Source organism: Sceloporus undulatus, chromosome 2, assembly GCF_019175285.1.
Source record: "Sceloporus undulatus isolate JIND9_A2432 ecotype Alabama chromosome 2, SceUnd_v1.1, whole genome shotgun sequence".
In the NCBI taxonomy this organism is placed as follows: domain Eukaryota; kingdom Metazoa; phylum Chordata; class Lepidosauria; order Squamata; family Phrynosomatidae; genus Sceloporus; species Sceloporus undulatus.
In genome coordinates this window covers 112743863-112768803 of record NC_056523.1, presented here as the reverse complement: position 1 = coordinate 112768803, position 24941 = coordinate 112743863, and the positions used below count along the sequence as shown (strand labels likewise).

The window sequence follows — 24941 nt, the reverse complement described above, 5'->3', positions numbered from 1 at the left end:
CAATGTCATGTTTGTTTAGCTAACAAACTCATTCTGGGACTGATTCTTCTCTCAAACAGGGAGAGAAGAAGTAACAGAGCCTGGGAGTAGGTGCCTGCAGGAGCATAAGTAAAACGGCAAGACTGACAATCTTTTTTAAAAAAGACACCTCCAGAAATAGACATGAAGAACAGGCTGAAAAGTAGACATTTTTATATCCAGGTTAGCTCACTTCTTCTCACATTTAGATTAATCGCCAGTGGTGGTCTGCTAAAATCTTTGGCCAAGTAACAGAGGAGAAAATATAAGGATTTAGGACTGCAGACACATAGACAAACATTACAGAAAACTCACTCAACAACATGACTGTAGTTATTAAATCTTTAGGGTAAAGTATGCTCTTGGTCACAGAGACCAAATGAATTGTGTATTCTAGTGCCCGATACAGAAATTCCATTAGCTGACAAATTATTTACTTTGTCTTCCATTTCTCTTAAACCATTACAATAGGTGTAAGGGACAGCAGTTTCAGTCTCTCATTTAACTTGCAAATAATGCTCAATTGAGTCAATTGTGTCAATGTCAAAACAGTGTCCAGCACAGGTTTCAGCTTCAGGAGGTTTTAATACATTGGATGTGTGAATCACACCATCGCTGATACCATCAAAGGAACTACTTACACTGTGGAAGTCAGGGTATCCACAATCTCTTTTTGCAGCCTTGGGTCTTTCCTGTATATCTCCAGCAGTAGTAGAGCTTGGTCATAGTTGGCACAATAAACCTTATACACATTCTCCATCTCCTCCTTGGACTCTTGGAATAAGGTGCCTGAAGTAGCCAAGTTACAAGACAGTAACATCAGAGATTCAGTCAGATTTGCATGATAGGTAGCCACTGAAGCTATTATTCCTCACATCTCTACAATTATTCATGTTTATGTGAAATATATGAGAAATGTAGAAACCTGCAGTAAGAATTGACTCATTAATTAATAAACTAATTAAAAATAGCTAGTGACTAGTATTTGGCAGCACTGGCTAACTATCAGCCACTCTTTGTTGATCCTTGCTACTTTCTTAAAGCTGCTGATCTGCAATTCTACAAGTGACAGCTGAAGTCACAATGGGCAGAATTTCCTCATTGGGGTCTAAACAAAAGTGGGCAATATATGGCCATAGGCCATATATCTCCATTCTGGCAGTCAAGGGAGGAAATAATTTTGCAACTTGCCTTAAACCAGGAAGAATGTAGTTTGTTTCTGAGGTGATTAGCACCTCTGCAAACTTCCCAGTAATGCTACTCAGTTTACATAAACTCAAGGTGAGAGTTTTGTCTTTGATGTGCTGCTGGTACAGTGGTTGAAGTAAGTAGCAGATGTTGTGTGTGTGTGTGCGTATGTGGGCGTGCCAAAACAGACAGAAGGCCCTAAAATGTGGCAATATGGAAGCAGGATCTACAACCACCAGGAGTTCAAAATGGTTCTCCCACCTGTCACAGACAGAATAAGGAAACTAAGGAGGAAACACAACCTCCAAATGATCTACAAATCAACCAAGAAAATCCAGCAAATGCTGCACTCAGCAAAGGACCCTTTCATGGCTGAAGGAATTTACCGCATACCATGCAGCTGAAGACAAGTCTACATAGGGACCACCAAATGCAGTGTTCAAACATGAATCAAGGAAGACGGGGGACACTGCAGCAGTCTATTATCACCTCTGTTGAAAGCCGCCCGGATTCCCAGTGATCGGGTGGCATATAAATAAACCCTATTATTATTATTATTATTATTATTATTATTATTATTATTATTATTATTATTATTATTAGCAGAACATGTTATAAATGCACATGGGCATAAAAAGCTATTTGAAAACACTGAAATTCTGGACCATGCCAACAACTACCAGGTCAGGATGCACAGGAGAGCCATTGAAATCCACAAACACCTGGACAACTTCAATAGAAAAGAAGAAACCCTGAAAGTAAACCAAGTTTGGTTACCAGTCCTGAAAAATGCCAAAACTCAGCGCATGCAAATGAACATCACCAAGGGTCAGGAGTTTTCCCAGCAGACAATGGCCCAGTACAGACTACCAATTGGCGACGACCTGGGGCCAATTTTAGGGTTCCAGAGCATGCAGCATCCGCATGCTCGGGAACCCTAACACTTATGGACAGTGCCATCTTTATGTGGCACCACCCATATGTGGCACGTGTGCATGATGCAAGCGCAATGCTGTGTCCACACCTCCGGGCACCGCGCTTGCATCTTGGATGCACTGATGACATCATCCTCACATGCCAAAAAGAACCTGTTGTTTCCAGGTTCTTTTGGGTCTGGAGGGATGCAGTGCCATTTGGCTGCTGTGGCATTAACTTGGAGGAAAACAGGCCACCGCCAGGCTGCCTCTTTGGGGCTGTCTGTCCCGGGCCAAACACAAATCTTCCTTGTGTATCCTTTCATCCTGAGGCCTTGCTATTTAATAACAGACCAACACACAGATCAACATGTAAATCACTTCCTCTCAACCAAGAGGTCCTCCAGTGCAACTCTGTGGTCAACACCTGCCAGACATTGACCATAGAATAGCGCTGGAAGAGCTGCAAATGCCTAGTGGAATGTTCTCTCTAGAAATCTCTAGGTCCTTCAGTGCAATGTTTAGTTAAAACTGACCATAGAGTTGCTCTGGAGAACCTAGAGACTCCTAGACAGAACAAACTAATAAAACGCCATGAATAATCAAATCCTCAAAAGTCAAATCTTCAAATGTGGAGGGACTAGTGTACAATTTTAAGCATCTGTTTTGCTAAGAGTTTTATAAGTATCTTGCAAGCCAACAAGGCATTTTAACAAAGATAAATTCATCAGAAAAATATGGCTGAGTACATAATAAATACACTATGGCCAGTTACAGACCGGCCTAAAAGTGCGCACTCTGCACGTGCTAGGGTTACAAAGGGGCGTCCTTTCTGGACGCCCCCACCCCTAGGATGCACGGAGCGCGCACAAAATGGTGGCGGCCATTCCACACGGTCGTTGCCATTACTATGTCATGACCGTGCCACCTCTAAACGAGGCGGCGCGGTTGTGACGTAGTGGGGCCATGCGAGGGCGCCTAGTGCGCCCTTTCCGCGGCCCCAGAAGGAGCTCCGTTTCGGAGCTCCTTCCAGCTTTGTGTCTCTGGGCGCAGCCTTTAGATGGCTGCACCCAGCGACGCAGAGGAGAAAGGGGCCAAGCAGCCCCTTTCTCCTCCTCCTGGCCACAGCGGGGGGTCCTTGGGGCTTGAAGCCCCAAGGACACCCCTTTCCAGGCTGCGGGGAAGCAGCCTTTTGCCGCTTCCCCACGGCCTGGAAAGCGGCGGATCAGGGTCTCCGCGGCTGCCGCTCTAGCCACTGAGGCCCTGATCTGGCGGGGAAAGGAGCGGGTGCAGGCCGCCGCTTTTCGGCGGTCTGTAACGTGCCTATATATACTATAGCTTTAAATAAACTATATAAAATGAATTTATATTTATATTAGTGTTTTTAGCTTTTTTGTCATTTCCTCCATTTTTTCTTTATGTCCTACATTCTGTGGTGTCTTGTCCTCTTTTGTGGTTATGGCATCTGGTCATCAACAGCACTTGGAGACCCAGGGTGGGGACTACTAAGAAGTAAAGGAGCAGAAGCAGGAGAGATTCTAAGTCAGAAACCAATTAATGGCTCAGATAGCAGTTGCCTAAGTGACTGCTTTTTATGTTCTGCTAACTGACTGGTTACAGTCCTCATGCTTCACATGCCCTCCAAGCTCCTGCCACTCTGCTTTCTGATCCAGTAATTCATAATTTCCCTCCCTTTAGTTAGCATACAGAATAGCCTTCTTAACAGCCAGATGCAGCACTAGAGGTGAAATCCTGCTATGACCTTCCCTTTGTCCATAATTTTGAGTATGAATTTTATTATTCTGGCACAAATGATCAACGCTTGTTTTCTTCTTAGTCATTTGTAAATACCTTCAAAGTAATTATGTTTTCCTGCTACAGAGAGCAACAACAGTTTTAGAATCAGAGGCATAGCGAATTAACACTGAAACCAACTGGCATCAAAATCTTTTGATTTTGAAAATGTTTACCTCTTGCGCAGTTCCCCTTACTAAACTAGGTGTGTTTGATCAGGAGAGATGGTGCTTCTGTACATTACATGAATAACATTGCTTGCAATATTATTGCTGGCCTAATAGTATTTATTCCCAAAAGTCAAATATAGAATTGATTGAGTGAAGTTCTGTTAGTGATATATGCATGTGTAAGTGTGGCTTGGGAGGCAGTATCATATAGTGGTTTGAGCACCAGATTGTGACTCTGGAGGCCAGGGTTTGAATCTTGCTCAATCATGAAAACCCACTAACTGGGTGACTTTGGGGAAGTTACACCCTCTCAGAGGAATGCTATTCTCTAGCCATTTCGGTCCCATCCAAAACCTCCTCCATAATGCTGCTGCTGCTGTTCAGTGATAAAAGGGGAGGAAGGAGGCAATTCAGACAATGGAGATGGGGCTGGTCTGGGCTCCAAGGGAAAGGGAAGGGAAGGTACCATCTGTAAGTACACCCATATTTCTTCCTTCTTCTGAACCATGACCAGCTACTTTTTCATCACATGAATTGCTTCCTTTCCCTCTCCACCAAAAACAGCAGATGCCCCTCTGGGGCTTGATGCTCTCCCTAATTGATGTAGGATTTTTGCACTCACTGATACGAAAAAGCTGCTCATGGTCCTGTTTCACTGTAGTTTCAAGTCCTTCTAGGAAATGTTTAGAAACTTGTAGTACATCATCGATATTTGAGAACAGTCCTTCCAGGTTGAGTTCAGGCAGCTGAAAAACACAATAGGATTGTGTGCCCAACTTCCTTTTCTGTGCTAAACATGTGTCCCCATTTTTCAAAAGCAAGAAAGTGACTATTGTTTGCATGGTGATTGCTCTCTTCCAACTCTGCTTCCAAGACTACCTCAAACAGCTGTTGATTTTGTTAATACAGAAATTTAGACCAAATTGTTACAGAATCAAAGCAAAGAACAGAAGAGCAACTAGTGCTTGGTAGTCACTGCCTGCCTGCCAAAATAATCTAAATCTTGTAAGGGTTACTTTTCTGAACTACTTTCAGAATCTACTGAACATGTTGTCTGGAGATTCTAGGAGTTATAGTTCAAAATAGTAACTTTTCCAAGCTCTAGGAGAAACGTTCTGGCAATAAGTTCCAGAAGTCACCTCCAAGAAAATTTCTGAATATCTGTGCATTCCCTGTTCTTGCTGGAAGCATTGTGGAAGATTTTAACAACAGCTTGTGAATTATATTATCCCACCCTAGAATGTACTGTATCTTCCCAATTTGCTGGCATTCAGTCAAAAACATCTGTTCAGTCTTCTCTCTGTAAAAATTAACTACCATCACATAAGTTCACATAAGAATACTTAACTTTGTTCCAGTGGCATCACTAGGGTGGTTGTCACTTGATGTGATAATCTCATGGACCTGTCTGAAATTTATCTCATGCAGATGTTGCCAGAAGCAACAGCTGCTTGGAGAGACTGCTCTAGCATAAGCTGTCCACATGCTAGAGGGGGGAGGAAGTGGGAGGGAGGAGTGATCCAGGCTAAGCTACAGGATGGATAAACACAAGGAAGAGCTTTGCCATCCAACAAGCCTTCTTGCTTGCTGGCCAGCATGGAGCCAGCATTTTCCCAGATATGGAAGTCATTTTGGTATCATCACTTCTAATCATGTAATCTAGTGCCGTTCACTCCTCCCACACTGCCCTAGTGGTGCCACTGCTTTGTGCATCTCCCAAAAGCATTTCTGTTTATATAATTTGGGATAGACTACTGGGGATTTTAAATGTTTTGGTGGCTCTTGAACATTTACTCCCAAATAAATGATTTGAGGTTTAGTGCTCCCCCTTTTTCTCTCTCTCACCTGCTTATTCTGGAGGTGGATACGGATATCTGAAATGCACAGTTGAAGGTTGTGTACATAGCTGATCTCTGTGTTGATGAGCTCTTCCACAGCCAGCTGCTGGTTCTGCTCAGCTTTATCAGGCCATATCACTGTCTCATATATATGTTTTTCAGCCTCTGGAGTCTCTTTGGCTGGGAGCTCTTCTGGGCTGTCATTTGCCATGACAGGAGCTGTAAAGAAAAAGTAAAGGTGATCTTATATCGTTCGTCTATATGTTTTTATTAATGCCTAAAACAGATTCATTCTATCTCTGCAGTTCTATGGAAATCTTTTGTTATGTTCCTTATCTTTCACAAATGTGAATTCATTGCTCTTACATATGTTCTTCTAACTCAAATGAGGAATGTAGTTCAAATCATTGGCAGAAACCTCATGTACTATAAAGACAACAGGCCTGAGTACATATCCAGGAAATTACTTTCTTGGATATTATTGACTGGGCTCCGAAACCCAATTTGTTGTTGTTATTTGACATCAGATCAACTCTGACTTATGGTGACCCTAAGAATGAGAGACATCCAAGAACTCAGGTTCTTGCAGACTTAGAACCTTAATTAAATCACTTCAATTGTATTGCAATCTTCCTCTTTTCCTACTGCCTTTAACTTCTCCTACTGCTTTTCAACTTTACTGAGACCCAAAAAGTGTCTTTAACGTATATAATGTTAGCCAGAAGAACATCCCAAAGGCCTGTTGCCTTAGCCCTTGCTTGTAATATGGTTATAACATGTAGAAACTCACAGGAACAGACACATTCATCAACTCTCTCTCCCCATCCCACCCCATGGTAGCATTAAATAGCAATGTCAGAATCATCCAACCATTCTATTTCCAGTTTCTAAGTATGGTTGTGCAAGCTGGATAGTGAAAAAAGCTGACAAGAAAATCAACTCATATAAAATAAAGTGCTGCAAAAGACTTCTACAGCTACTGTGGACTGGCCAAAAGAAATGAATGGGTATAGAGTAAATCAAGCCTGAATTCTCACTAGCAGCAAAGATTATTAAACTAAGACTGTCATATTGTTGGAATATCATGAGATGAGGCGGCTCAGTAGAAAAGGTAGTAATGCTTTGTAAATGGAAGGCAGTTGAAAAAGAGGGAGACCAGATTACTGGTGGATTGATTCAATCAAAGAAGCCATGGTTCTGAATTTACAAGATTTGAAAGGGACAGTTGATGGCTGAGGATCTTGGAGGTCTTTCATTCATAGGGTTGTCACAAGTCATCAGAAATATTGCATGTTAATAATTTTAAAGAAATTATTCTCATTTTCACATATTTGGTGGTTTTCTTATATTTTCATTTTGTACATCCCCATTTTCTACTATTCATATCAAGATACCCGTAAAAGTAGTTACCATTAACAAAAGTGATGATAGCTACTTAACAGAGTTATGATGTGGACTAATGAGGGCCAAACTATGTGTGACACACAATTGTAATTTTCTACCAATTTTATTTTGAATGAAAAGCAGCTGTAGGATGCTGAAATCTTGAGTCAGCATGGTGTATGGGGGGAGGATGTTGATTAAGCCTTTTCCTGTGGACATCTTTTTGCCCAAAATAACTCTAGCCTTGCAGTGGGAAAAGGACATAAATTTTAAGGAGGAAGAAAAGTCTGATATGAAAAGGTTAACCATCTTCCTCTAATACTCTATCCATTATTCCAACTTTCCTACAGTTCACGTTATTTCTTTATTTCAAATGCTCGCTTATTGTTCATGCAAAATGGGTTTCAGAAGATACAATGCTGTAGTCATTGTCTCTCCCCTGACATCACACAACTACCTTCTCTTTGTGAAGTTGGTGGTTTTCATTGCCGACATGCATAGTTTTTGGGGAGGTTTCAGGCTAAGTGGCCATGTTCTAGAAGAGTAGGAATAAACTCTTCTAGAACATGGCCACCTAGCCCAAAAACCCATAAAAAACTACCTTCTCTTTGACAGAACTTCATGGGATGTAGATCTGGAGAGAGGAGAAACTGGCCTATATTAGGAATGGACCAGCTGGGCCAGCTATACAATCTGGGAGCCCCTTCAATGAATGGAATCCCTTTGCAGAGTAATACAGGAGAGAGAGCTATTGAATTAAGGAAAAATTACATCCGGTGGTATGTGTAACATGTTGTTTGATTCTACAAAGCCCTTTGAGCATTTTACATGAAGTGTTGTTGCTGCTTCTAGATAGTATCTGCACATTTCCCAAGAGCAGTGGTTAATAAACATAGATGTTGCTAGATTTCCGCACCCAGGAATTTGAACCAACATGGGCAAGAGTCAGGAATTCTGGGAGTTGTACTCCATCTACCCAAGATCTGTGCTTTGGAATTCATGGTCTAGGATGTGTATTATAAGATGATCAGCATAACTTCTTAGCATTATACACTCATATATGCCAAAACATACATAACATTGCCATGTTTACTGATGGTCACAAAACATTTCCTGAAGACAGCTCTGAAACAACTTGAGATATGTTGTTCTAATGATGCATCTACACTGTAGAAATAATGCACCACTTTAAGTGGCATCATATGGAATCTTGGGATTGGCATTTTTACAAGGTCTTTAGCCTTCTCTGCCAAAGAGTGCTGGCGCTTCACAAAACTACAAATAACATGATTTTTATATGATGGAGTCAAGGCAGTTAAACTGGTGTCAAACTGCATTATTTCTACAGTGCAGATGCACTCAGATTGACAGCTCTGCACCAGGTACACACACACACAAATACATACACACATTCAATAGAGACTAAATTTTGTTGCTTCCCTGGGATGCAGAGATAACTTTCAAAACATTTTGACTGATGGATTATTATTTTTCCATGGGAAATACCCACCATTCACTCTGCATTCTATGAGGTTTTATTTTTAGGATACAATTCCTGGAAGTACACCCAATTATTAAATTGTCAGGATTTTTGCGAGAATCAGCATACACTTACTCAAGGTACCAAGTGGGTAACAAATACAGCATAGTAAATTCTGTAACAGTTTGTTAATTTGAACATTTGTGGTTACCAATACTTTTGGCTGACAGAAAGTCTTATCTGATAAAAGTTGGTTTGAATAATAATAATAATAATAATAATAAAATTTATTTGTATCCCGCCCCTCTGAGAACAATCGGGGCGGCTAACAAATACTGTCTAGTTACCTTTCATCAGATTAGATTTCCTCCCAGGCCAGAATTGCTGCTGACCACAAATGTACAAACTGACTAACACTATATAGCTTAATAAACTGTGTTTGTTGTCCTCCTTTTTCTTTTGTTCCTTGAATAGGAATAGTCTGATTCCTCCATCCTTCCTCTACCCTTCCATCATGGTTTAAGCTAGCTGGCAGAGGGACACTCAAGAATATCAGTCTATCACCCCATCACAGAGTATAATAATATATATATATATATATATATATATATATATATATATATATAATGTTAGTATAAAGTTTCTCATAATTTATACAACATCAGCTGGCCCATTAAAAGCTCTCACATGCAGCTCTGTATTCTTAGAAATTAAAATATTTTCAAGCATAGTCATTTGAGAACACTTCTATTTTCTTTCTAGATTCTATTAACAATATATTTTTACTATATCTTTAAGGATATAGGTCTATATATATTCTTAGCTTTTTTTTTTTAAGCTTTCTCCTCTTCCAATAAAATCAAACTGGCATACAGGAGTAATCTCCAACTCATTTTTCCTTGCAACAATTGTATGAGGTAGGTTTGGATGAGCGCATGACTGGACCAAGTAAATCTAGTGAAGCTGAATAAAGCTATAACACATGGTCCTCTCCAGTGTCTACCACTCCAATTGTTTAGTGTCTATACACTTAACTACCATTTATTTTGCTTTTATGAAGTTCCTTCACCCACCAACATTCAGAATTCCAACTTGAAATTGAACTTCAACTTGGACAGCTATCAAAAATGCTCTATCATCTTTTGAAGCATGATTTCCCAATAAATTATGGGTTGGAACAATTTTTTCCTTGGTAAAACTCTCCTATTTGGAATTTTGACTTGTTGACTTGAAACTGGACACTGCAACTTGGATAAGAACTTGAAGCATTCTGTGGAATTCTAAGACATATGGTTTCCTATCTCCCTTTTTTGCTTGTAGCAAGCACCATCTTTAGAATTTCAACTGGAACTTGGCACTGCAATTTGGATGATAACCAAATACACTGTCACATGTTGAGGCATCTATCATGATGTCTCAGTAAGTTATGGCTGCCACAGGCATGCAGACAAGGGTAGAGATCCTACATCATCAGTCATAACTGCAATGATACAGCTACTTTTATGTAGTTATATCTGACAATGCCACCCCCCAAAACCCTACCTTTTCAGCCTGGCAACAGAAATGATTGCATGAGCTCATTTCTCACTGTGATCGCATTATTGAAAGGAACCGGATACATAATAGCTTGGGAGCAGTACTTACTGCACATGTCTTCAATTGTGGGACTGGGGCTGTTGCTGCCATGGACCATCCCACACTCTCTTTCCAGGACTGCTCCTTCACCCCACCTTCCTGCCCTAACTAGCATGCCTTTGGTTTTTTATTTCTCTTTTTAATACAGTTTAGCAGCTATGACAATGTGCTTTGGTTTGGAGGAGGTAGGGAGAAAAGAAAAGAAGGAAGCTCTGGTCCCGAATCTGCAGAATCTGAGCAGGCCTATTGATAATAGGGTGAATTGGAGATCTGGTCATCATAAGTCAAAGTTTACTTGATGGCATTTAGCTAGCTGGCAACAAAACAGGGGACGAGCTCCTGCTTTAGAGCCCCACGCGCGCAGGAAAGCCCTGGCCCTGGAGGCGCAATGGCGGTGGTGACGGCGCTGCTGCCGCCGAGAAGGATTAGGAAGGCGGAGCTGGAGGAGGAGGTGGGCTGGCACTGCCCACCAGTCCAGGAAGAGAAGGAGGAGGTGGGTTGGCGCCGCGGCCAGCCACATTAGCAGCAGCGGCAATGGCCGCAAGAGCGGGCCCCGGACCGGGACAAATACATGGGTGGGGGCCAAACCAGGTCGTGACTGGGAGGGGGCCCCAAAAGCGGGATTTTCCTGGCGGCCACCGGGATATGGCATCTCTAGGTGTAGTGAAGCAAATTATTTTACTTGTTACTATTGCATTTTACTGTCAGAGGTTAGGAAATATCTTCGGGGGGGGAGTCTAATTTAATGAAATACCTTTCCTATACTATGCACTTTGATCTCAGTGGGTAGGGGACATCTGTTCCTATTCCAACTGAGGCAGCAAAACATCTTGGGACAGACATGGTAAATAAACAAATGCAACTGCTACAAAATACTAATAAACTTCTTTTCAGCAGACATTGAAACAAGATATACATTGCAAGCATGGAGCGTCTCACTGATTGGAAAGGTTGGCAAAAGACAACAGTGTTTCCTATTGATAAAATATTCACTCTGCATGCAGGGGGGAAATCAGTATCCCTTTTGCTGAAATTATACCTTGAGAAAAGATTTGTGGATAACATATAAAAGTGAGTAGTAATATATTTTTCTTCAGCTCCAACCTACTCCTCACCTAATTACACTGAAAACCTGGATGAAATGACTACATATAAAAAAAAATGCTAAAGCAAACGTATGTCTTCTGCCATGTAATACACATTCATGCCCTTACACTATAGCATTATATTCCAAAAACATTGTGCCAGATTGTGTTTTACATCCATAGTGTAGGGTTATTTTTATCTGATTGCTGATGATGATCCATTGTATTCACTGCAGGCTAGTGACTGCAAAAGATATTTTAAAATCTATGGAATTTAAATAGGGACCTCAAAGAAGGCTCTCTTACAGAAGCATCATTTCACTTGAATAATTTAATACTGTTTATTAATGCAACAAAGCAGCAGCACGTAGGAGGTTAGCACCCTTGCCATGCTCATTTCCCCAATGATTTAGACAACAACTAGGCCAACTTTGCATGAGAATATTCCAGCTATGGGTATGGTGTTTATTCTGTGTGCTTAATTTGGTTTATGGATGTTTTAAGGACTTTAAAATGGAATAAAAAAGCAATTGCAAAAAGGGCAAACTTATATTCACTGTATGGGCTTCCATTCTGAAATTGTCACTTAGGGTGTATCCATACTGCAGAATTAAAGCAATTTGACACCAATTTAACTGCTATGACTCTATCCTACAGAATCCTGGAATTTGTCATTTAGTGAGGGATTCAGCCTGGTCTGTCAGAGAGCTCTGGTGCCACAACAAACTACATATCCCAGAAATCTACAGGATGGAGTTATAGCCGTTAAAGTGGTGTCAACCTACTTTAATTCTGCAATGTGGGTACACCCTTTGTGTGTTGGATGTGTAAAGAAACCTCAAAATACCACAAAATGTGTAGGTGCAGCATCAAAATGCTTTAGAATTTGATGCTGCACCCACACCATTACCCCTGCTGTAAGGTGTTTTTCACTCTTTCTGCTTTCCAGTCAGCATTCCTCACCAACAGCCACATGTTGTTCCACTATGTTCAGTGAACCTTATGCTTATAGACCTTCGTCCATGCGAAAAAGTGTGGAGAAGCTGAACTATTTGCAGTTCAGTTACAACCCTTTATTGTGATAGGATTTGACAACTATAGAACTCCTCCTCCACCTCCTCCTCCTCCTCCTCCTCCTCCTCCTCCTCCTCCAAGAATAATGTCAAAATGCCACTGATATACAGTCTCTCATACCCTCACAGTATTTTTGTGATGTTCTTAAATAACAGGAGCTATGTGCTTATTAACAGGGAATATATTCTCAGGGTTCTTGTACTTATAATAATGTGCAATGTGCTAAAGCTGGGGTGGGGTAGGGGTTTTCCAGCATGGAAACAAAGGCGCTTTGTGATCTGATGGTGGTGATTTTAGGGTTCGGGAGTGTGCAGCAATCGCACACGCCTGAACCCTAATATGTACAGATGCCAGCATCATGGTGGCCTCCCATCCATACAGGGGCCGCCATGATGCAGATGCCGCCGTACAGTGACCCGACGTCTCTGGCAGGAAGTGGCATCGTGGCAGTGCCCCTTCCTGCTTGCGATGCCACAAAAAAGAAGCTGCTCTAGGTGGCTTCTTTTTAGCTGTGCAGTGTTGCCCCATGGTTTGGTTGCTGCGGCAATGCTGCGCAACAAAGAGGGATGGCGTTTTGCCGCCGGTGTGTACTGGCCCAAAGAAATGTTAATGAACTTTACCTACTGGATTCTTGTCCATTGTGCATTTCTTATATAGGCAAAGGGTGGAAATATACACTGTAATAAATTGAGAAGATATATAGCAAACTATAGGACACCACCAAATGGGGCAAATATTTCTGGAGTCTGTAGCATTTGTTCCTGTAGTTCTTGGTGCTTTAAAAATATCCAAACAGTATCTAAGCTCGGACTGGATATTTTGTTATCTTTGTTACATTTTTTAAAAAGTATCCAAACAATATTTCTGTTGCTCCAGATCATTTTCTGGTAATTCCCAGCACCACATGCAACATTTTATTCCCACCTGTGAGTCAGCTTCTTTTTAATGCTAAGACATAGCAGAACAATGTTTCCTTCTCTTCTCCCTTTTTTTTAAAAAGTGGGGCTATAGAATGCATCACTTTTCTACTATAATTCTAAAACTATAAAAAAAACTTTTTAAAAATTCATACAAGATAAAATTTGCCCTTCATGATATAGACTAGAAACAAAAAGGGGACAAGCTCCACATGCTGTTGGATGGTTGACTGTTTATTCCTTTAAAAAGCCAATGCATTTCGGCCTGTGTTCTCCCAAAGGCTATTTTTTTAAAAACTGGGACATAGTTTGCTGAGGTGGTCTGATGGAGAGAGAGAGAGTACTGTGAAACATATATGTAAGCTGGAAGCAAAAAGGAAACAAGTTCCACTTGCTGGTCCTGCTTTTTGGAGAGTCTTGTTATGACTTCAGTAAACTCTGTTAAATGCCCCTGAAGAAGGCCCTTTCTTGCACAAGCCATAACATATTGGGCTTTTTAAAAGAATAAATAGTTACCATCTGGCAGCACATTACTCAATATACAATACAATAAAATATAATTCAAAATATTTTTAAACACTCTGAAAACAGTTCAGTTAAAACAATAAACCACCCCTAGCCCATTCTTTAAAAAACTTTCTATTTTAAAAGCCTGTTAGAATAAAAAATATTTGAGCCTGCCATCAGACTCTGAAGAGTTCCAGAGTCTAGGGGCAGCCACCAAGAAGTCTCTTTCTCATTTTCCCACAAACTGTGCTTGCAATGGTCGTGGGACTGGGGGAAGGGTCCCTCCTGATAATCTCAGAGCCCTGGCCAGCTCATACAGGGAGACACAATCTGCCAAATAGCCTGGACACGGGACAAAGAGCGCTTTATAGGTCATAACCACCACCATGAATTGTGCCTGGAAACAAACTGGCAGCCAGTGGAGCTGTTTCAACAGGGATGCTGTGTCGTCTCTGTGACCTGCCCCAACAGCCTGGCTGCAGCTCTTTAGACCAGCTGAAGTTTCCAAACACTCTTCAAAGGCAGCCCCAAACAGAGCACATTACAGTAATCCACACAGGATGTAATTACGGCATGTACCACTATGGAACTTATGATCTTTAGACCAGTCTGGAAGAACCCTATTATCTTTGAATGTTCCCCTTTCAGGAACAAAGGTTCATCAATAAACACACCCCTACAGTAATAAAGACAGATGGCAAAGCTTAATCTCATAGCAAAAGGAAAAAAAAGTTCCATAATCATGGCAAATAGCCAAGTTTCAACATGCTTGTTGAAGTCTCAGGGAATAGCTATGCTTCTCTAGGTCTCCAGGTAGAGAGAGACATGTCTGTGTGAAGGAGAAGAAAATGTGCATTTGTGATGTGACATGGCAATAAAGCCTAAGCACTTATCTCTGTAGGAAGATACAACAGTTTCTGTACTTGTTCTCACTGTTCCCTTGTCCACTAGGGAGAAAATGGTTTAGAGAGAAAGAGATTAGGAACTTGACCTTTCTATTCCTGCTTGTTTGCTTCTTCTGTCAGCCATCTATTCCATAGTGTTATGGGCAGGTTACATCATCTCATCCAGCTAGGGTTACTTAAGTGGCAGCCTTCTATTGTAAAAGAATCTAACACAGGCTGTGCTATCTGCTCTCTCCTTTTTCCTGAAGGAGCCCATGTTATAATATGTATGAATGTTCCTTTTTGGATCTTCTAGGATGAATAAAAGGAATATCAATTACTTATTAGAAGAGTTGAATGAGTTCAGTTTCGTCTCTGGCTTTAAGATAAACAAGACAAAAACGCAAATTATGACAAAAATATAAAAGAAAAAGAAAAAATGGAATTATCCAAAATAGCAGGTATAAGAATAGGGGTAAAAAGTTAAATATCTTGGTATTTGGCTCTCTGAAAAGAATTTAGATTTATTTGAAGATAACTATAAAAAAGTGTGGAAACAAATAAGCAATGATTTACTGTTATGGAACAACTATGATTTATTGTTATTGGGTAGAGTCACAGCCATCAAAATGAGTATATTGCCAAGACTTATATTTTTATTTACAAATCTGCCAATTATTACTAAAGATAAAATATTTAAGGAATGGGAAAACACAATAGCTAAATTTCTTTGGAGAGGAAAAAGAGCAAGAATACAGAGGAATATCCTTAAGAAGAATAGAGCCTTAGGTGGCTGTGCCTTACCAGATCTACAAATCTATTACAGAGCTTGCAGCATTGTTTGGATTCAAGACTGGGTAACCTTAACATATAAACACCTACTAAATTTGGAGGCAACAAACACAAGATTCAGGTGGCATGTGTACTTTTGGTACAGCAAAGAGAATGTAAATAAAAAATTTTATAACCACATACTCAGGAAAACTCTGTTAAGAATATGGAAGATAGTAAATAATTTGTTTTATTTTGGAATGCCTCAATGGGTTTTAGTGGAGGAGGCATTTTTCAGCTGATGGGAAGAGGGAGGAGAATGGCTGAGGTACAAGATAAATTTGGCTGGAAAACCAGAATTGATATCAAGAGAAGATTTAGCGGAAAGGGGTATAAAATAAACTGGTTTGGATATATGCAACTGGAACAAAAAATTAGAGAAGATATAAAGACTTTGGAATTCGAAAAGGATATAAATGAGTTGGATAAATTGGTCTGGGAAAATGATAAAGGCAAGATCTCAAAACTATATAAACTGTTGTTAAGCAGAGATCTGGAACACGAAACAATTACAACAAACATGATTAAATGGTCCCAAGAGATAGGACATACCATAGCTTTAGAAGATTGGGAAAATGCCTGGAGCAAAACCAATAAATTTACTTTTGCACAGAACCTCAGGGAAAATTACTTAAAAGTTTCCAACAGGTGGTATTATACACCATATAAACTTGCAAAGATTTACAAATTAAGCAACAACATATGCTGGAAATGTCAGAGAGATACAGGATTATATTTACACATGTGGTGGTCATGCTCTAAAATTAAAAGATTCTGGAGCAAAATACATGGTAAAATTCAAGAAATATTTGCAATAACATATCCTTGTGTGCCAGAATTGTATATTTTGAATATGACATCATTTCTAGGCGTACCAATTGAACAAAAATATTGGAGAATTATTTTATACTTAATCACGGCTGCTAGTTGACTCTTGGCAAGTTATTGGAAGAAAAAAACAATACCCACCATGGATGAATGGTTTCAGAAAGTAATGGAAATAAAAGAACTAGACAAATTAACAATACTGATCAAGAATGAGCAAAAAGAAAAACCATTGAAGGATTGGGAGCCGATAGAAAAATACTGGTTTAAGAAATGTAATATAAAGCAAGAACTAATTTAATTGGCTAGAAAATAGGAAATAGAAAAATAAAGGTAATCAAAGATTCTAGGAGAGATAAGATACCCAACAGAGATAACAAAGATGTAAACCATTAATAACATAAAGCTAAGATTTACATAATATCAAGGTTATTACTAATTGACAGAAACTCAAAAGTCTGTTATAATGATTTGCATTGTTATTTTTGTCTTTATAAATGGCTAAGGAGTTGATTGTAAAGAAAGAGGGAGTTAAGTAATATAGAACAATTATATCACCTTATTCTGACAAATGTAAAGAGTTGGGTTGATGTTATGTAAGTTCTACAATGATGAGGTACTTGTGATACAAGAATTGGAATGTGATTTGTGATGTATATACTAAATAAATCTCAATAAAAAAGGAAATGCAAAAAAAATATGTCTGAATGCCATCCTTATATCTTTAGGGTAGTTTAGAAAGGATCCGGTTGTTTGCATTGTAAAAATGTATCTATTTCATAAATATTCCTCCTGTTAAGAATTTTAAACATGTGTTCTAGCTCTATTTGGTTCTTCTAAATTCATCCTTCTGAGATAGGTACTTCTGCTGTGGCTGGAGAAAGGCTCTAACAGGCCTTTCTTTCCAATAATATTCCTCTGCATCCATCTCCTCTAACAATCTCCATCCAGTCCCTGCTGGCTCTCAGGCTCAACAGAAAGGTTCTGAATGTGTGTTGTTCTTCCACAGCATCAGTGTGGGTTCATGCGCTAAGGCTCAGTGTAGCATCTGGAACAAGGCAGGAAGTGGGAAGCCAGCATCAAGACTCATACAGCCTCTGTTTGCACACACAGTCGCAAAGCACACAGGGCCTGAGAGGGGGGGAAATCTCACAGGCTTGTGATGAACTTTCAACAAGCCTCAGGATAAGTACAGGGCTTGGATACAGCCTGTGTGTCATGCATGCAGTAGGAAGCAGCAACCAGTGCAAGTTCTCAGTAATTTTTTGCTGCCTATGCCCAGCTGTCAAAATGTGCCCCCTCCCTTGGCTCTAGTTTGCCATATTACCAAGCAACCCCCCCCCCATTCTAGGCCCATGTACTTGCATTCTCCTTGTGCCTGTTCCCACAAACAGCTGGTCCAAAGACTAGTTCCATAGCCCATTCATACCTTGCCTGCCCCAGGTCTTTTAACATCACAAGCACAGGCATCCTGATCTCAGGTTTCATCTGTCAAATCTCAGAGAATGGGATGGTGGTGGGACTGAGAGAAAGTCTTCCCCTGAAGATCTTAGGGCTCTAGCAGGTTTGTACGGGGAGATATGGTCTGTCAAATAGTTTGGACATAAGAGAAAGGAATCAAATGCCTAAGAAGAGCCAAAGGGTACAAAACATCATTTGTACTATGCTTTTTGACAGCAATGATACACTTGTGTCACACAACAAGAAAGAGTGTTGTATTGCAGTTTCAAATACTCAGGTTAGGTTGAGATGGGAACAGAAATGGCACAGTTAAGAATAAAATAGGCAAAGCCAATGAGCAGCAGTCCTGCAGTAACATAGGCACGGTACACACTGCCAGGAAGCAGTGTCCTGGCGGCAATAGCAGGGCTTGGGTGCGCGCACCAACAACACGCTCCTGAGCCCTATGACATGCAGGTGCCGCCATTATTAAATGGCACCACCCACACGGGGGGCATGTAGATGACATGTGGGTGTCTGAGTACCCACATGTCTCTTAGAGGAAGTGGCGTCATAGGGCTGTGTTGCAACCCTTAGGATGCCGCAAAGAAGAGCCGCTTTATGCGGCTCCTTTTTTGCTGTGCAGCTTTGCCACACCGTTTGGTTGCTGCAGCAATGCTGTGCAGCAAAGAGGGGTGGCATTTCACCACCAGTGTGTACTGGGCCATATTCAGCAACTCCTGAGGCAGTGAATCCTGAGGCAGCCCAGTATCTCCCCATGTGAATTGTTTCTTCCCATTGAGCCCTTGTGCCAGTCATGGGTTAGGAAACTTTGGAAGGGGGAGCAAGTGGCCAGGCAGACCTGCTAAAGCATCTTGCTAATTAGCTTACTTGCTGTTCACCGCTATGATCTTTGGAATAGCGGTATATAAATAAAACCAATTATTATTAATTATTATCTACAGCAATCACCCCGAAGCAGCTTGGAGCAAAGAGGGTTAGTAGCACACATTTTATATTTTTAAAAATGTGTCCTAAGATCCCTTCTCTTTCCCCGAAGATCTGCAAGAGGGCCAGGCCCTGAGATCTGGGAGCTTTAGTGGATTTTGGATCTCCAATTCCCAGTCTAACTAGGATACCACATTGATTCTAAGTATGACCAAAATTTGAAAATAATCTGCATGCTACTTAAGGATGTTAACCTCAGTGTTCCAAAGGAGCTTCTCTATCAACTCTGCATAATCTGCAGTAGGCTTCCTCATGAAAGACATTTCTGGAGCAAACAGAAGTTGATTTTAAAATATCTGCTATTTTCTAATAAAAATGAGTGGGAAACACTCACTGCAAAAAACATGCCTCCTCCCTTTGTCCTATTTCCTTCCTGCTGGTATAAAATTGAAGGAACTGAGGTCAGGTAGTTTTTTTCTTTAATACTTCCCCCCCCCCCAAAAAAAAAAACCGAAAGAGAAAGAGTGCTGAAAAAATGTTCCAACAAGAGCCAAATAGTCACAGCAAGACTCTTGAAAAAAAGATAAAGAAAAACATATGCATTCGATCTCATCCACAGTATGGAATAGTTTGTTTTTTCCCCTAAAAACCCATTGATTTTAAAATAATTATTAAATGCTGGGCCAAAAGAGGCCAATTTAAAAAAAAAACTAAGGGGGAAGGGGGTAAATCAAGCAGATTGCCACATTCCAGACTTATTGGGAAATGTACAATAAAAGTCTTATGCATATTGCAATAAATTGAACAATATAATTGTGAAATTAGGACAAAATAAAATGATTGGTTTGATTTTGCTTGATTACATTTAAGAGGTAATAATTTTGAAGATCACAGCAACCTGTGGATTCTATGAAGCTTCCTTATTTGTATCTATGTGGGGGTGAACATTTTAGTTTTTGTTGTTGTTAACTGCCCTTAAGTGCACATTGTTAGTTTGTTTATTAATGAAATAACTTGTTTGCCTTTCCATTGAGTACATAAGGTGATCAATGTTATTGTTAACTGCCTTCCAATCAACCTCTGCTCATGGTGACCCTGTGGATGAGGCATCTCTAAGCCTCCATCCTCCACTGCTCTGGTTAGGTCCTGTAGATCCAAGCCTATGGGCTCCTTGGTTGGTCCATCCATCTGGTGTGCAGTTGCCCTCTCTTTCTTTTATCTTCAACCTTTCCTAGCATTATTGTCTTTTCTAATGAGTCATGCCTTCTCATGATGTCATCAAAATACGCCAGCCTCAGTTTGATCATTTTAGCTTCCAGGGAGATTTCAGGCTTGATCTTGATTCTTTCTTCAGGAGACATTATCTGAAAAGATACAGAAGGTAATGGCAGCACTGCTCAGTGATGAAACAGTTGAACAAAGCCATAGAATAAAGTTTGACATAGCCATGTTGAATTTCAGTGTGGCTTGTTAGTTGCCCACTCCACATACACACAGTGTCATGGTGATGTGATGTGGTAGCTGAGAAGGAGGAGAATCTTGATTGCAAGAGTTGTTCAACAGGGGCATACACTGCATCCCAAGCGTGATGACTCCTCTTGCTTTGGAAGTCTAATCAGATGTTGGATGGCCATCTCTGAGGAGTGCTTTAGCTGTGGAGTCCTGCATGGCAGGGGGTTGGATTGGATAGCCTTTGGGGTCATTTGCTGCTCTATGGCTGCTCTATGACTCTGTGTTCTCTTGTTGCTCAGGCTTTTGGGTAACCATATGGCTGCTAACCTGTGACCTGTAAGGTTCTCCCCCAGGCAGCTGTGCAAAGAAGACCCATTTATTTGTTTGTTTGTTGCATGTATACCCCGCTCTTAAGCCACAAATGCTCTCAGAACAGCTTACAGATAGTTAATTAGACATTTCCCTGCCATCAGGCGTACAGTCTAAAAGACATAACACAAAAGGAGATGGGAATGGCAGTGGGGAAGGGGGAAAGTCCAGCAGATCTTCTCTCCCTCTGAGGCCTGGACCGTGGCAGATGGACTGGAGGAAGGGCTCTTCTTCTTAATTTAGGCTAGGCCCGATGGAGCTGGGCCTGCCTTTTACGCCCTCTGAGGCCGGATGACAGCAGGTGGCATGGAGGGAGGGCCTTCTTCTTTAGGCTAGGGCTGATGGACCCATTGCTCGGTAGCAGAGACTGTCCTGTACATGCAGAATATTTCAGGTTCAGGCTCCAGTATGTCCAGGCAGGGCTGGGAAAAACCCACGCTGCAACCCTGGAGAACTGGTACATGGCATGCCAAATATTCAGTCCTCCAGCTATTGTTGGACTGCAGCTCCCAGCATCCTTTACCACTGGCAAGGTCCCCACTATTGCTGTAAGTAATGCTGAACTAATTGGACCAGTGGTCTGATTTTATATACCATCCTGTGAAGCATTTTCAGAAATGGAAAGCCTGGTTTAACCTTTAATATGCATCAACAGACTTGAGGCACGTGGGCAGCTGGGTTACCAGATTCAACAGAGTTACAAGCCATTGTTCTCTTGGTTTAATTCAGCATGGAGGTAGTTCTATGCCCCTCATACAATCTTTTTTGTGGCTGCAGATCTTTTAGAAATGAGTGCAGCCTTCTCTCAGTGTAGCTGAATGTCTTGAGATGAGAACTCAACAGCCAAGTGCTCTGAAGTTTGAGGAGGATTCACACGGAAACCTGGTTCCATCTGGGCTTCTGCTGAACAGGTCAAAAGCAGCTCTTGGGACTGGAGATGGGAATCATGCGTTCCTTTAGAAGTCATTGAAGTGCAAGTATCAACATCTGTCAACATTGGGTGTGCTGGCTTGGGCTGCTAGGAGATGCAGATCGACTGCATCTGGAAAGATGTTCGAATCCCACCCTGGTCCTAAATTAACTTGCTGTTTATTGGTTGTAGAGAGACATGAAATTATAGATACAGTAGACAGATGCAAGCCAGCATGGTGCAATAGCTTGAATATTGGACTAGAACTCCAGGAAGCCAGGGTTTGAAGTCCTGCTCAGTCTTGGAAACACACTGGGTGACCATGGGCACGTTAACCTCTTTATGCCTCAGAAGAAGGCAATCCCCTCTGAAGAAATCTTGCCAAGATAACCCTAGGAGAGAGTTACCATAAGTCAACTTTAAAGGCACACAACCAGACCCAATGCTCTTGATTCTCCACAGCAACTGGAGGGCAACCAGAAAGTCTACTTACCATGGCTGGTCAAGCTGGAGCATGCCCTCTGACCTCTCCTTCCTTGAGTGGCTGTCAATCTGGCTGAACAAGACTACATGTGAAAGGGTTCTAGGAGTCCAAGTAGACAACAAATTAAACGTGAGTCAATAGTGTGATGCGGCAGCCAAAAAGGCCAATGCAATTTTAGGCTGCATCAATAAAAGTATAGTGTCTAGATCAAGAGAAGTAATAGTGCCACTGTATTCTGCTCTGGTCAGGCCCCACCTGGAATATCGTGTCCAGTTCTGGGCACCACAATTCCAAAAGGACATTGAGAAACTGGAGTGTGACCAAATGCGGGCATCTAAAATGGTGAAAGGTCTGGAAACCATGTACTATGAGGAATGACTTAGGAAGCTGGGGATGTTCAGCCTGGAGAAAAGAAGGTTAAAGAGGTGATATGATAGTCCTGTTTAAATATTTGAAGGGATGTCATATTGAGGAGGGAGCATGCTTGTTTTCTGCTGCTCCAGGGAACAGGACTCGGAGCAATGGATGCAAGCTGCAGGAAAAGAGAGTCCACCTCAACATTAGGAGGAACTTCCTGACAGTAAGGGCTGTTCGACAGTGGAACGCACTCGTTCCTCAGAGGGTGATAGAGTCTCCCTCCTTGGAGGTCTTTAAGCAGAGGCTGGATGGCCATCTGTCGGGGATGCTTTGATTGAGAGTTCCTGCATGGCAGGGGGTTGGACTGGATGGCCCTTGTGGTCTCTTCCAACTCTAGGATTCTATGATCTATGATCTGTTCTAAGATGCATTTGTTTGTCATTTTGGCTGTTCATGGTATCCTCAGCACTCTTCTCCAGCATCACGTATGAAATGAGTTGATTTTGTTCCTATCAACTTTCTTCACTGTCCAATTCTCACATCCATATATGGTGATGGGCAATACAATGGATCTGACTTTAATGCTCAGATGTCTATCTTTGTTCTTTAGAATACTGTCTTATTCTTCCATTGCTTCTCTTCCCATTCCTAGTCTGCTTCTGATTTGACTTTAGACTCCATTCTGAACAATGTTTGATCCAAGGCATGGGAACTCTTTAACTATTTTGATTTGTAGTTTTAGAATGTATTAAAATGCTTTCCATTCTTTTGTACTGTAAACATTAGTTCTTGAGATCAGTGGCAAGTCAGTGCTACCCTGATGAGAAATTTCCTTACTGCAGTTTCAAGATGTAAAGAACTGTCATGTCACCAGCATAAACATGAAAAGGAGATCCAAGCCATTTTAAAGATTAATCCAGTGGTTCTCAAATCCCCCCCCCCAGCTCCACTTTATATCTATATGTACATGTGAGGGGGGCCTCACTCAATAAAATATATGAATAAAAATATGTTGTTTTTTAGAGTGAGTATTTTCGTTCACACATTTATGTATATTCATATTTTAACATATTTATCGAGACATAATATCATTCAAATTAGAACATTTTTATATGGGACAATGATGGGATCTGTGCAACGCCACTTGAAAGTATTTTGCATGATCTTGGTCAATTGTGCTTTCTGGATGGCATAAGCGCGATATTGTATGAAAATCTTCTTATGATTGCGCTATAAAATAGGAAAAGGACAGAACAAGGACATTTCGTCTCCTGTCTGATAATCTCCTCTATCACATGCCCTATCTCAACACGTAATACTCCAAAGAGAGAGCTCAAACAGTAAAGGGCTTATCTCATCTCATTTGTATTCCTTGCGGAGATCCCTGACAGTCTGGGTTGCCACAATTTTTCCCCCCAGGAGGACCCTTGCACTGTTCATTATGGCACGATGGAGAAAATTAAACAGTCCCATGCCTCAACTCCACCTGCTGAATATCTGTATGTTGTGCAGCTGTTAACTCCACAGCAGCCCTGCCAGAAACTCTGTAAACCATGTATAAAAAGCCTTTCCTCGCACTCTGCTTTGCCATTTCCTGTGACAGGCACCTGCCCCTTTCCTCTCCTGGAGAAGAGGAGAAGCAGGCAGGATTTGGAATGTGGTTATGCAACCTTTTTGTCTCCTCCACGCAGGGAGAGACAGCACTCCCTGATTAATGGCTGTTGCCCTGTAGATTTTGCTAACCCCACACAATTCAAAAGGCCTGGCCCTGCTTGGGTTGGAGAATAATTCCACTGTCAGCAAAGCACTTGCTAGAGTCAAGCTCTCTTTCTGGCTTATTAATTCTTACCTGCTACTTAGCCAGGGAATGCTCACTTGTTCAAGCTGTCTCTGGTGCTTCTGCTGCTGGTGGTGCCTTTGAGGGAGTTAATGAACAACCCACTGTTTTTCACTCGCAGGAGTGACACAGCCTTACGTGGGCTGAAGCTAGGAACGGCCTTCCCAGCTATGTGCCTGCTTGAGGCCAGGCCCGACTCCGTTCATTTGCTGCTGCCATCCTCTCCCTACGCTGTTTACTGCAGTTACAGGCTGTCCAAGAGAGTCAGATGAGCTTGCCTGCTCACTACTCCCTTTTACTGCAAAGTGTAGCCAGAGCAACAAACGCCACCCATGGCAGCCGGCCAGCTGTGGAGATTTCTGGATGAATGTAGTGTGCATCCTGCGCTGAAAAGCCAGTACACAGCCTGAGAGGAAGACAAGCAGGTCTGGGAGGGGAATAAACACCTATAGAAAGTGGGCAAAGGTGGGGAGCAGAAAAGGTGGGACCACACACCACAGTTCAGCTTTGTCCTGCTGCCTGCCACATCCAAGCCCAGTGCGCTTCCCCACCTGTTTACTAACTGGCAACTCCTCCGCATGTTCCAGGAACAACACTCCCT

At 41.5% G+C, this 24941-nt stretch overlaps 1 protein-coding gene across 4 annotated transcripts in view; it reads right to left on the bottom strand.

Moving 5' to 3' along the window:
* The window catches only part of ARHGEF37 (Rho guanine nucleotide exchange factor 37), a 49166-nt gene extending 24573 nt beyond the window's left edge, over positions 1-24593 (bottom strand). Inside the window, exons 1-5 of one of the 4 annotated variants that reach the window (XM_042450165.1) lie at positions 24353-24593; positions 17973-18128; positions 5930-6141; positions 4707-4830; positions 660-807 (exon numbers count right to left, since the gene is read on the bottom strand). In XM_042450165.1, the coding sequence (XP_042306099.1) occupies positions 660-807; positions 4707-4830; positions 5930-6133 (476 nt within the window). In that variant the 5' untranslated portion in view covers positions 6134-6141; positions 17973-18128; positions 24353-24593. Of the gene's footprint in view, positions 1-659; positions 808-4706; positions 4831-5929; positions 6142-17972; positions 18129-24352 lie in introns of those variants that run through there. The other 3 variants (XM_042450164.1, XM_042450166.1, XM_042450167.1) reach the window with 3 other exon arrangements.
* Between the last annotated feature and the right edge of the window lie 348 nt (positions 24594-24941).